The 11,454-nt window shown below is 56.4% G+C and overlaps 1 protein-coding gene across 1 annotated transcript; it reads left to right on the top strand.

Annotated features, from left to right (window-relative positions):
* The first annotated feature begins 3,273 nt into the window (after positions 1–3,273).
* NFKBIE (NFKB inhibitor epsilon) lies at positions 3,274–11,349 on the top strand. The gene is made up of 6 exons (XM_047797841.1): positions 3,274–3,876; positions 6,273–6,375; positions 7,097–7,319; positions 8,846–8,934; positions 9,102–9,341; positions 10,362–11,349. Exons 1-6 carry the CDS (start codon positions 3,509–3,511, stop codon positions 10,425–10,427), a joined length of 1,089 nt encoding a protein of 362 aa, XP_047653797.1. The 5' UTR covers positions 3,274–3,508; the 3' UTR covers positions 10,428–11,349.
* Positions 11,350–11,454: the final 105 nt, after the last annotated feature.

Genomic DNA, 11,454 nt, shown 5'->3' with positions numbered 1-11,454 from the left:
AATCCATCCTTGATGTCCAAACAGAGGAAAGGCATGATCCCAAAAGGTATGCTTCTTCCTCTCCCCCTGGAAGAACTTCACGTGGTTGCTCATTCCAATGTTGCTCTCCCTCCAGTGACTTTTGGGAACTCCTGCCTCACCACTAACTCCAAATTCTCTTCTTCTGGTTTCAGTTCATTCCGCTTAGTTCAGTCCTCACTGCAGGCAGAGAGCAGAGGTCCTAACCCTGTCCTTTTCTAACCCACATAGGATCTTCACATTCCCCATTTAGTTGTTCTAATCTTCCTTCTCTTCTCCAGCCCCACTGCCTCCTGACCCCACTTCAGGGGGCTTTGGAAGAGAGCTGGTCCAGCTCCTTTGGGCCAACCCCAGAGTTCCCAAGAGCTAAAGACCCCCTCACCTTTCTCCATACATACACATTACCGCCTCCCCCCACACACCGAAACCCAGAGAAAAGAGGGGTGAAAGGAGGGGGCTGTGAAAGGAGACTGCTGACCATCTGGTCGCCATGGCAGCTGGGCCTGTTTCCTGAAGATGGGCCTGGCAGGGGTAGGCAGAAGTGGTGAATGGAAGCATGACAAAGGGAACCAGAAAGCAGAGAGAGGAGGACCAGAGGGGCCCAGTCTCAGAGAAGACTGGGACTGAGGGAGTGAAATCAGAACCCTGACCACGCTGTGACCTGAGTCAAAGACCCCAGGTTATCCTTCCAGATGACACTTCCAGGGTCCCTGTCCCCATTCCAAATTGTTCCCACAAGGGCTTCCCGTCTGAGTCCAGGCTAGGTGCTGGAAGCCCTCGCTGACTCAATGCTGCCCTCATGTGGACAGAAAAGGGGCTGCCACACACTTGCTATGGTTTAGAGCCAGACCCTGGACTGGATTGGAGTAGGTTTTTCCTTAAAATCAGCTTCTGTATGAATAAGAGAGGCGATCACTCCTGAGTTCTTTGTCCTTGCATAGGGCTCAGGTGCTTCCAACCTCTAAGACTTTCATAAAGGAAAGAAAGTTTCACTGAAAACATTTTTAAAATTTTGGATTAGGAACAGGAAAATACAGCTTTACCCTTTTGGACTGTTTGACCTTGGGTAAGTTAACTCACCTCAGCTTCCCAACTCTATTATAATAATTACTGTTTTTGTTGTTGTTGTTATTTTAGGGCCTCATGCAAGGCATGTGGAAGTTCCCAGGCTAGGGGTTCAATCAGAGCTGCAGCTGCCGACCTACGCCACCACCACAGCAATGCTGGATTTGGATTCGGATCTGGATCCGAGCCATGTCTGCGACCTACACTACAGCTCATGGCAACGCCAGATCCTTAACCCACTGAGCAAGGCCGAGAATCAAACCCGCATCCTCAGGGACACTATGTTGGGTTCTTAACCCGCTGAGCCACAATAGGAACTCTCCAACCCAAGTGGTCAGGGTCTGGAGTGGTCAGGGACTGTACTTTTGCTTCACCCTTTGAGGATGAGAGAGGAAGTTGAGAATGTCTGAAATCACATTGACTCTAAGGGAAGGAGATGCCTTAATTTCCTTGGGCTTTCCCCTCAAGGCTCCTTGCTGCCTCATGCTCATCCTCCCCACTCTGGTCATCAGTGGGCATGGAAATCAGTGGGTCATCTCCGTCCATCTGCCCTTCCGCCTCCGTTCTCTCTCCACACACCGCCCCCCCCTCCCCAAACAGAGTCTAGGTACTTCTCCACAGCCCTCTTCCCGTCCCATCCCGTTCAAAGGAAACCTCCCCTTTCCCTCACTCCACTGGGTATGGCCCCACACTATGCCCCTCCAGCATCCAGTTCTCGCTCCTTTCTTAGCACAATCCCTCCGCACTGTAACCACCGGGGGGCTTTTTGAAGGCTGTAACCATGGCACCTTTTTTGTTGGGGACAGGAGGGGAGTTGTTGGTTATTGCTGTTACCATGATACTTGGTTTTGCTTCCAACAGAGAGGACAATATCAGACATGTAGGAGAAGCTCCATATATGTTTAACAAATGGATGAATCAAATGAGATTTCATGGGGAGAGTGGTAGGGAAGCTGGTTAGTAGCTGCCTATGCATATCCCAACTTCCTTCCCCCAATGCCAGAGATGGAAGACGGAGATGCTTTCTTGGAGATGACCTTCTAAGGGCATTGTTGGCATTGGGGTAGGGGATAAATCGTGGGGTACTGACTTGGGGTTCACTGTGTGGGTGGGGTTTGCCCACAGCCTTCCTAGGCCCAGGGAAGTAGAGACAGGGAAGGGGGAAAGAGGTGCTGGCTTTGGGGCTGGGGCTGCCAAGGGGACCTCAGCAGAGTGCAGCCCAGCATGTCTGGGGCCTCCCCATTCTGGCCCCGCTATGAGGAACTAAACTTCCCTAACCAGATGTTGTCACTGCCCGAAGACAGTGTTTCATGCCTGTGTGGAGTGACCACTCTGCTTTAGACAACCGTCTTCCCGAGGAAAATCCATCTTCAAAAAAACTCATCCTCCTGTCCAATTTTGTTTGATTCCAGAATTTGACACAGGAGACCCTCTATCCAGGACCCAAAGGGAGAACTCCTTTAAAGATGCAGGTGTCGGAGTTCCCATCGTGGCGCAGCGGAAACGAATCTAACTAGTATCCATGGGATGCAGATTTGATTCCTGGGTTAAGGATACCGCATTGCTGTGGCTGTGGCGCACGCTAGCGGCTGCAGCTTTGATTCGACCGGGAACTTCCATATGCCGCCGGTGCGACCCTAAAAAGACAAAAAAAAAAAAAAAAGTTGGGGGTGTCCCCTTTGTCTCCTGGGAAAGCAAGAGATCAAGTATAATGGAAAAAATAAAAATCATATAAATTGAAAAGAAAAGAAAAGCAAGAGAAATTGAGAGCAATGGGCGGAGATAGATTGCAAAGTTTCCTCGCCCCAATCACCAGATGCGCTCCCCACAAGACACCCAGCTTGTGCAGATGATTAATAAATCGTCCTTTAAAAACCAACGAATGAATAAGTGAATGAATGGAAAAAATGAATGAAGAAATGGAAAGAAGAGGAGGGGGGAAGAATCATGGAATTAATGAATGGAATGAAGAAGGAAGGGGAACAGTGTGAATGAATGGATGGTTGGAATGTTGGATGAATGAATGAATGAGTGAGTGGTTGAATTAACGCAAGAGTGAGTCAGGACCGGGGAACCCCTGATTCCGAGCCAGCGCAGAGGGCGGGGTAAGGGGGATTCCGAAGGGCGGGGCCTTGGTCCGGAAGCACAGCGGCTTCGGGGGCGGGGCCTGGGGCGGGGCCTGAAGGCGGGGCGAGCGAGTGAGTCAGACTGGGCTGCCCAGCTGCCCCGAGTAGCTGCTGCCGAGGACCCCGCCGGCGCCCCGAGCCTCGTCTGCGCTTCCCGCCGACCCCTCGGACCCCCGCAGCGTAGGAAGGAATCTAGTCCGGATCCAGCACCCGCTTTACAACGCGGACCTGCAGCCCGGAAAGGCAGCGCAGAGTCGGATCCTGCTCGGACTGGGCCCCGGCGGGCCGGCGCCGCGGGGATGTCTGAGGCTCGGAAGGGGCCGGACGAGACGGATGAGAGCCAGTATGACTCGGGCATCGAGTCTCTGCGCTCCCTGCGCTCCCTGCCTGAGCCCACCCCGGCCCCAGGCTCTGGGCCCTCAGATGGCCGGGGGCCCCAGCCCTGGACCCATCCTCCGGGAACAGCCGAGAAGTCACAGGAGAAGGAAGACACAGACGGGGAGCGGGCTGACTCCACCTACGGCTCCTCGTCGCTCACTGAGCCCCTGCCCTTGTTTGGAGACCCCAAGACCGAGGACCCAGTCCCGGACTCGCCCCTTCCCGCCGCGAGGGCGCTGAGCCCTCAGCAGTTGGAAGCACTCACTTACATCTCCGAGGACGGAGACACGTGAGTATGGGGGCCAGGCTGCGAGAGGACCCCTTCTTCCCTCCCGATGCCGGCTGGGGGCCTCCCCAGGACCTGCAACAGGCTGAGCACCCCCTCTGTGAGGATCCTTCAAGGCACCAGCTCTGGAAGGGGCAGTCCCCACACTCTCTTCCAAACTTAACTCTCAACCCATTTTTTTTGAGTTCTAGCCAAGCCTAATCCAGAGGACCTGGCATCATCTGTCAGCCCCACCTTTTGGCAGGGCCCTTACCAGGCACCTGGAACCCCGGCTAACATCTTGGAAATCTACCAGTAACCCACCCCTAGGAAGGGAAAATTCCCCTGGCCAGCCCTGTTTTGTTTTGTTTTGTTTTTTTCCTCTCTGGGGGACAGGGCATCCTAGTTTGCTCTGGGACTCCCGGCCTCTGACCTCGGAATGCCCTGTCTCAGGGAACAAGAGGGGCCAGCTACAGGTTGCCAGTGGCTCCAGGAAGCTGGGGTTGGGGGCACTGCCAGGGTGCAGTGCTGGGGCTCGCCCTGAGGAGGAGGTGAGCCAGGCTGGGGCACTCGCGCCTGCAGACAGACAAGCGGCTGGCTGCCCCAGTTAACTTCCTTCTCTGCTGAGAAAGGGGAAGTGAGGGCTCGAGTCAGCCTTACTGGCACTCTCCACCTCCTGAGCCCTGCAAGTCCCCCTCACAGTCCTGTGTGACCCTCTGGCTGTATCCTTCCTCCCCTCACCCCCTGGGGGGGGGGGCCAGGTGGAGCTTGGTGGAGATGGGGCTGAGGGGGCAGTGGAAGTAATTGGCAGCTGTGTGGGAGGGGCTGGCCAGTTGAGGATCTGCCCTTCAGGAAGACGAAAAAACGCTGGCCTTGCCGACCCACCCGAGAGGGGGGTACCTGGGATTTGGAGATGAGAAAGAGGGTGGCAGGGGGGCTGGGGTCCCAGATCTGGGATGCTGGAACCAACATCCTCTAAGGGGGATAAGAGGAGGCAGAAGATATCTGTCTCGACCTGCTTTTTTTGGAAGATGCAAGGGTCCTGGGTGGCCTTTGACAAAGATAGTTTCTGAACCTGGTGGGTGCCTCCCGGGGCCTTTTCGTACCACTCAGATTGTGCACACTCCCCGCGGAATACCTAAGGATGACCTTTGACCCAAGGAGTGGGGACTTCTGAGCCTGGCCTCCTTTGTTAGCCTCTCAGCCCCAGCCTTTACCACTTCTAGTTAGAGAGACAGGTGTGGTGTCTAGACCTGGGGGGGGGGGAAGGAAGAGGAGGAAGGGGGGGATGTAGGTGTCAAGACTCCCCAGGGGGTTCCCTGCTAGAAGGGGGCCCTTTCTTCCCTCCGGAGGTGTCTGGGCCGTGGGATGTATGGAAATGGGAAGAGGAAGTGGGAGGAGGGGACACCGAGGGAGAGAGGGAGGTGGCTGCAGGAATGTGACCAGAGAGCCGGCCCTGGCCGAGGGGATTTCCAGCGCAGCTCCTCCCTCCCTCCGTCACTCTCTCCTGGGCCTCGCCGGCCACCAAAGGCACCCCCCGCCCCTCCCCACCCCACCCTCCTGCCTGAGCAGCCCCCTCCCCAGCCTGGATGGGCCCTTCAGCCCAGCTACCCCCTGGCAAGCGCTCCCCCCCAACCCAGGCAGCTGTCCCTGCCTGGACCCGCTTTCATTTTCCCCCACCTGATGTGGGGAAACCCCAGGGCTGGAACTTCCCCTCCCCACTGCCCACCCCCCAGGTTAAAGCTCTTGATCCCCCAAGCCACACACATTTTCTGCCCTGCACAGACCTCGGAGGTGAACACTGGAAGGGGGGGTGGGGGGCGGGTCCGGCCCTGCCCAGCCCCTGCTGTCTGGAGGGGGGCCCTCTGGCCGCCCCGTGGGCGATGCTCATGGCCTCCTGGCTTCTCTTCCATGTGCTTCTATCTCTTCTCTCTCCGAATGTGTAACATGGAGTTTGTGAGGTGACGGGCGGGGGTGGGGGTGATCCCACCCCTGCTCTCTCTGTCCTCTCCATCGCAGGGGGGGCGGAGGTGGGGAGCCCAGCCCTGGAAACCACCTCTGTGCTACCCCAGCGGCTTTCAGTTTGGCTTTGAGCTGCAGCTGCCTGGCAGGGCCCAGGGGCCAGAGGGGAGTGGAGCGTGGGCAGGCTGGACAGGAAGGCCCTTGTCTTGTCAGCACCCTGCCCGCACTCAACTCCGCCAGGCCGCTCCCGAAGGCCAGTGTTGGGAACTTGAAGCTCCCACCCCCAGGATCTTGGCTCCCCACACCAACCCCTCACTTCCTGGTCCAAACTCTCACTTCCTGCACCCACTCTCCGGGTGGCAACTTACACGTTGATGTGTTCCTCCCAACCCCAGGACCCCAAACCCGGGACCTCTCTGGCCTGGGCCCTGACCCCAAATCTTGCCCCTGCCTTCCAGGCTGGTCCACCTGGCGGTGATCCACGACTCCCCAGCTGTGCTGCTCTGTTGCCTGGCTATGCTGCCTCAGGAGGTCCTGGACATTCAGAACAACCTTTACCAGGTGGGTGGAGAGGGTGGGCTGTGAGCTCAGATGCCCATGTCTGCCCTGGCAGCCATCCCAGCAGCCACACAGCATCCTTAGGCTGCTCCCTCAGGGTAACCATATGCCATATCTGGGGCTCGAAGCTGAAGATACAGAGATAAGTCAGAAACAGCTCCTGCCCAGAAGATGCTCGAGCCTGGGCTAGGGGACTTGTGTCCATACCTAATTAAACAGCCTGGTGACAAGGGTTGTGATGGAGACACATAGCAGCTGCTGGGGGATCCGATGTCTGTGGGAAGCGGCTAGCGAAGGCTTAGGACAGGAGGTGACATCTGCACCGAGCAGTCAAGGAGGAGTGTGCCCGGTGGAGACAACCTGCTGCTTCTGTCTCCTCCCCACCCCCCCACCCCCGTCACCTAGGATGACAGAGGTCCCCCCAGAGGTTGAGAAGTTAGACCCTGCCCCCTCTCCTTTCTCCAGGGCTAAGGTGACCCACAAGAAGAGCAAGGGGCCACTTTCCTCACTCTGCCCCCACAATTAGGGTCCCAAGAGCCTGGTGGGGGTGGGGTAACAGAAGGAAGGGCTTGGTGGCGTTTCCTTGAAACACCAGGGCCATAGCCTTTATAAGCAGTCTTCGAAGAAGCTGCTGGCTGCTGGCAATTCCTGTGCCCACGCTAGCATGTCCCCAGAGGTGGGAGCATGCTGCAGAGGCCCTGTGACCCTCTCTTTGTGTCTACAGACAGCACTCCATCTGGCTGTACATCTGGACCAGCCAGGCGCAGTTCAGGCCCTGGTGCTGAAGGGAGCCAGCCGGGTGCTACAGGACCGGCACGGTGACACGGCCCTGCATGTGGCCTGCCAGCGCCAGCACCTGGCTTGTGCCCGCTGCCTGCTGGAGGGGCGGCCAGAGCCAGGCAGAGGACCACCACACTCCCTGGACCTCCAGCTGCAAAACTGGCAAGGTGCGGGCAGCCTCGGGGCCAGTGGGAGGAGGAGGGGACAGGAGACAGGGAAGAGAGGGTCACAGCTTGTCCACTGACACACCTGCCATTCTAAGTGCATGGGTACTCAGAACACTTTTGCTGAATGAATGAATGAATGAATGAACAAATTTGATTTAGAATTTATTGAGAAACTGCCGGGTACTTAGCAGAGAGTTTAACTTTCCCTCAAGATATATTCAGTTTAGGAGTTCCCATCGTGGTGCAGTGGAAACAAATCCGACTGGGAACCATGAGGTTGCGGGTTCAATCCCTGGCCTCGCTCAGTGGGTTAAGGATCCAGCATTGCTGTGAGCTGTGGTGTAGGTCGCAGATGCGGCTCCGATCCCCCGTTGCTGTGGCTGTGGCATAGGCTGGCAGCCACAGCTCCAATTGGACTTCTAGCCTGGGAACCTCCATATGCCGCAGGTGCAGCCCTAAAAAGACCAAAAAAAAAAAAAAGATATATTCAGTTTAATAGAGATTAGATGAACTCAATAATCCATTCAACAAAGGTGTATTAAAGACCTTCTATGTGCCAGGCACTGCTGCAGAAGATGGCTTACATCTGTGAGCAAAACAGAGAATGCCTGAGGCAAACAATAAATATAAGAAGTGAGTTCTTTGGAGTTCCTGCCATGGTTCAGTGGGTTAAGAACCTGACTAGTACCCATGACGTTGTGGGTTTGATCCCTGGCCTTGCTTAGTGGGTTATGGATCCGGCGTTGCCGTGAGCTGTGGTGTAGTTGCAGATGTGGCTCGGATCCCACGTTGCTGTGGCTGTGGTGTAGGCAAGCAGCTACAGCTCTGATTTGACGTCTGGCCTGGGCACTTCCATATGCTGCAGGTGAGGCCCTAAAAAGACCTCCCTCCAAAAAAAAGAAGTGAGTTCTCTAGGAGGTTAACAGGCAGTCAGTGCTGAGGGGACAACAGAGCCGAGTGAGGGGACTGGAGTGCGGGGGCGGGGGGGGGGGCGTTGATGTGGTTTTGGAACAGGGTGGTCAGGGAAAACCTTGGGGAGCAGGGACATTTGAGCAGAGACGTGAAAGAGGTGAGGGATGTGAATTTGAATCTAGTTCTCTAAGTGGAGATGGGCCCAGGCTAGAAAAGAGGGTGCAAAACTGCTAGGGCAGCTCACGGGAGGAAGTGGCCCCCACAGAGGGGCTGGAGGACCCAGACAGCTCTGAAGAAGGTGGCTTTTGATGAGGCTTGAAGGCAGGTAGGGTTTGGGGTGGGGGGAGCGTGTGTGTATTGGCGGGAGGAGTGCCACTCAGCAACCTGACTCCTGAAGCGTGAAAGTTTCAATAACATGACTCTGAAAAGGTGGAAACTTTGAGTTCCTTTCCCCCCCAGATTTTTGAGGGGGTTTTTGGGTTTGTGTTTTAACAGTCCTGTGATCAGAGGCACTCAATGGGCAGGGCGTCCCTTGGGGCTGAGGGGTAAGGGAGGTCCCTAAAGAGAGGGAGAGAGAGAGAGCTGGTGGATGCAGCCCTTGCTCCCCATCCCAGGTCTGGCCTGTCTCCACATCGCCACCCTTCAGAGGAACCGGCCCCTCATGGAACTGCTGCTTCAGAACGGAGCTGACATTGACGCACAGGTGAGCCGGCCAATCAGGGCACTGCCCGGCCCAGGTCCAGCCCCCAGGCCCCTGGCCAGTGGTCAGAGGGGTGGCGCTCCCCTCCTTAGCCAGGGCCTAGGCTCCGGCTTGGCATGCTTCTTCTTCTTCTTGAGGGCCTAGGCTGACATCCTTATTCCCCCACCCAGGAGGGCACAAGCGGGAAGACAGCGCTGCACCTGGCCGTGGAGACCCAGGAGCGTGGTCTGGTGCAGTTCCTGCTCCAGGCTGGGGCCCGGGTGGATGCCCGCATGCTCAATGGGTGCACGCCCCTGCACCTCGCGGCCGGCCGGGGCCTCAGCAGCATCTCATCCACCCTGTGCCAGGCCGGTGCCGACTCCCTGCTGCGCAACGTGGAGGATGAGACTCCCCAGGACCTGGCTGAGGATGTAAGAGGCGGACATTCAGCCCTGCTGTCCAGGGCCTCCCACATCCCTAGCAGAGACCAGCGCTGTAATAGCTGAAAGGGCCAAGGAGTTAGAATCCCGGGGTGTGATCCACGACTCTGCCACTCACCCACTGCAGGACCTCTCTCTGCCCCTCTCTCAGCCTGTGTTCTCATTTGGTCAGGATCAGGGGCCCAGACTTGGACTCCTACAGGAGCCATGCAGCTACAGCAGATCAGCAAAGCACGCTGGTATCAAAGACAGCCCGGTGGTGGGGCCTGGGGAAGACTGGACCGTGTATGTCTGAGCTTCGCTCAGCACATACTTGCAGAGGAGCAATATGGGCCTAGTGTTTCAAGTCTTGAATATTTTTGGGGGGGAGTCTTTTTAGGGCTGCACGTGCAGCATATGGAGGCTTCCAGGCTAGGGGTCAATTTGGAGCTGCAGCTGCCGGCCACAGCCACAGCCATGTGGGATCCAAGCCGGGTCTGCAACCTACACCACAGCCCATGGCAACACTGGATCCTTCACCCACTGAGCAAGGCCAGGGATCGAACCCAAGTCCTCCTGGATACTGGTCAGATTCATTTGTGCTGAGCCATGATGGGAATTCCCAGTCTTGGAATTTTTAAAGAGCGATGAAACCTAGATTTTTCGATACCATCTTTCCTATTTTAAATGTTCCGATTGAAAAAATATTCAAAATGTTTTGTAGCTTTTCCCAACCACCCCCCCCCCCCAAAAAAAAAAAAAACAGGCCCATAGGCTGGATCACCTCCTATGTGCTTCTTAGATCTGATATCTGGCATTATCTTAGAGAGTAAGGGCTTGCCTGAGACCTCAGGGCTCTGTGTAGCCCTGAGGGGCTAGTATTCTGGGTATTAGTAGGAAGATTTGTTCCCTGACGTCTTGAAACTGTCGTTTGTGGGGGAGGAAAGGGCCTGATAGGCAGCCCAGCTCCCTCCCCGACTGCTGCCTTCATCCACAGGTCCTGATCTCGCTTTTCTCCCTCCTCTCCCTCAGCCCTTTGCCCTTTTGCCCTTTGATGACCTGAAGATCTCCGGGAAGCCACTGCTGTGTGCCGACTGAAGCCGGGACAGGTTCTGGGGCCCCGGACGCTCCACCTCTTCCCCTCTGGAAGCTGGAGCCACAGCTGCTGCAGTTTGGGCCCAGACCATGCGTCCTTCCAGTGTCCTGGGGACTGCTGAGGCCAGCACAGTCCCCAGCTGAGAGGAGGGATCACAAGGAAGAGCCAGTCTGGAAGGAAGAACTTCTGGGTGAATTGGAAGGACCCCTAAAGCCCCAGGCAGCCTGAGTGAAGCCTGATCACCTCTGTCGAGGATGGTGGAGGCTCTTGCCTCCACCCACATGGGGCCATCCTGAAGTGGCCATCCATTTGGACAACGTGAACTCTCCTGACTAGGGAGAGATCCTGAACTGTGAGTGAGCAGGGCCCTAAGGGGGTCCATCTCACTGCCGAGTTCACACAGAAGGCCCTGAACCGAGCCTTCGAGGGAGGGGGAAATTTCAATACCATGACACTAAAACAGCAGAAACTTTTAAAAAGTCCCCCCCCCCCCGAGTCCCCAAGTTGTTCTGTGGCACGTGCTTGTCTGTGTGCATTGGGGATTTTGAGAAAGGCCTGCCCTGTGACCTTGCGGTGGAGGCAGAGAGGGAAATTGTCACTTGAGCAGGACAGGCCTGGCTGGGGAGGGGAGGGAGGCCAAGGGTTCTCGGGCCCCTCCATCCAACACAGACCCTTGTCCTTTCTGTGGCAAGGCAGAGGGATGGAGGAAGACAAAGAGGAGTGAGAAGATGCCAATGGGAGACCTCCCCACAGCCCTGGGGGAGCCTGGAGAGAAAGGCCAGCCTGTGGAGGGGGCGGGTGACGCAAAGAGCTGTGGCCTTGTGTGTTTTTTCTCTCATTCCACATGTGTTTGAGGGGCCTATGAGGTCAGGCCTATGCTGGGATGAAGACTATGGGGGAATAAACCAACACCGTTTCTGGCCACTTACGGACTATAGCCTGGTGAGTGGGACAGCCAATGAAATCATAGACATCCAGGGAGCACCCTTGGGCTGCAGCAGGTTAAGGATCTGGCATTGTCACTGCTGT

The sequence above is a fragment of the Phacochoerus africanus genome, chromosome 9 (genome assembly GCF_016906955.1).
Source record: "Phacochoerus africanus isolate WHEZ1 chromosome 9, ROS_Pafr_v1, whole genome shotgun sequence".
Classification (NCBI taxonomy): domain Eukaryota; kingdom Metazoa; phylum Chordata; class Mammalia; order Artiodactyla; family Suidae; genus Phacochoerus; species Phacochoerus africanus.
Note: the sequence above shows the minus strand (reverse complement) of the source record. Positions and strands in the feature narration are given on the sequence as shown.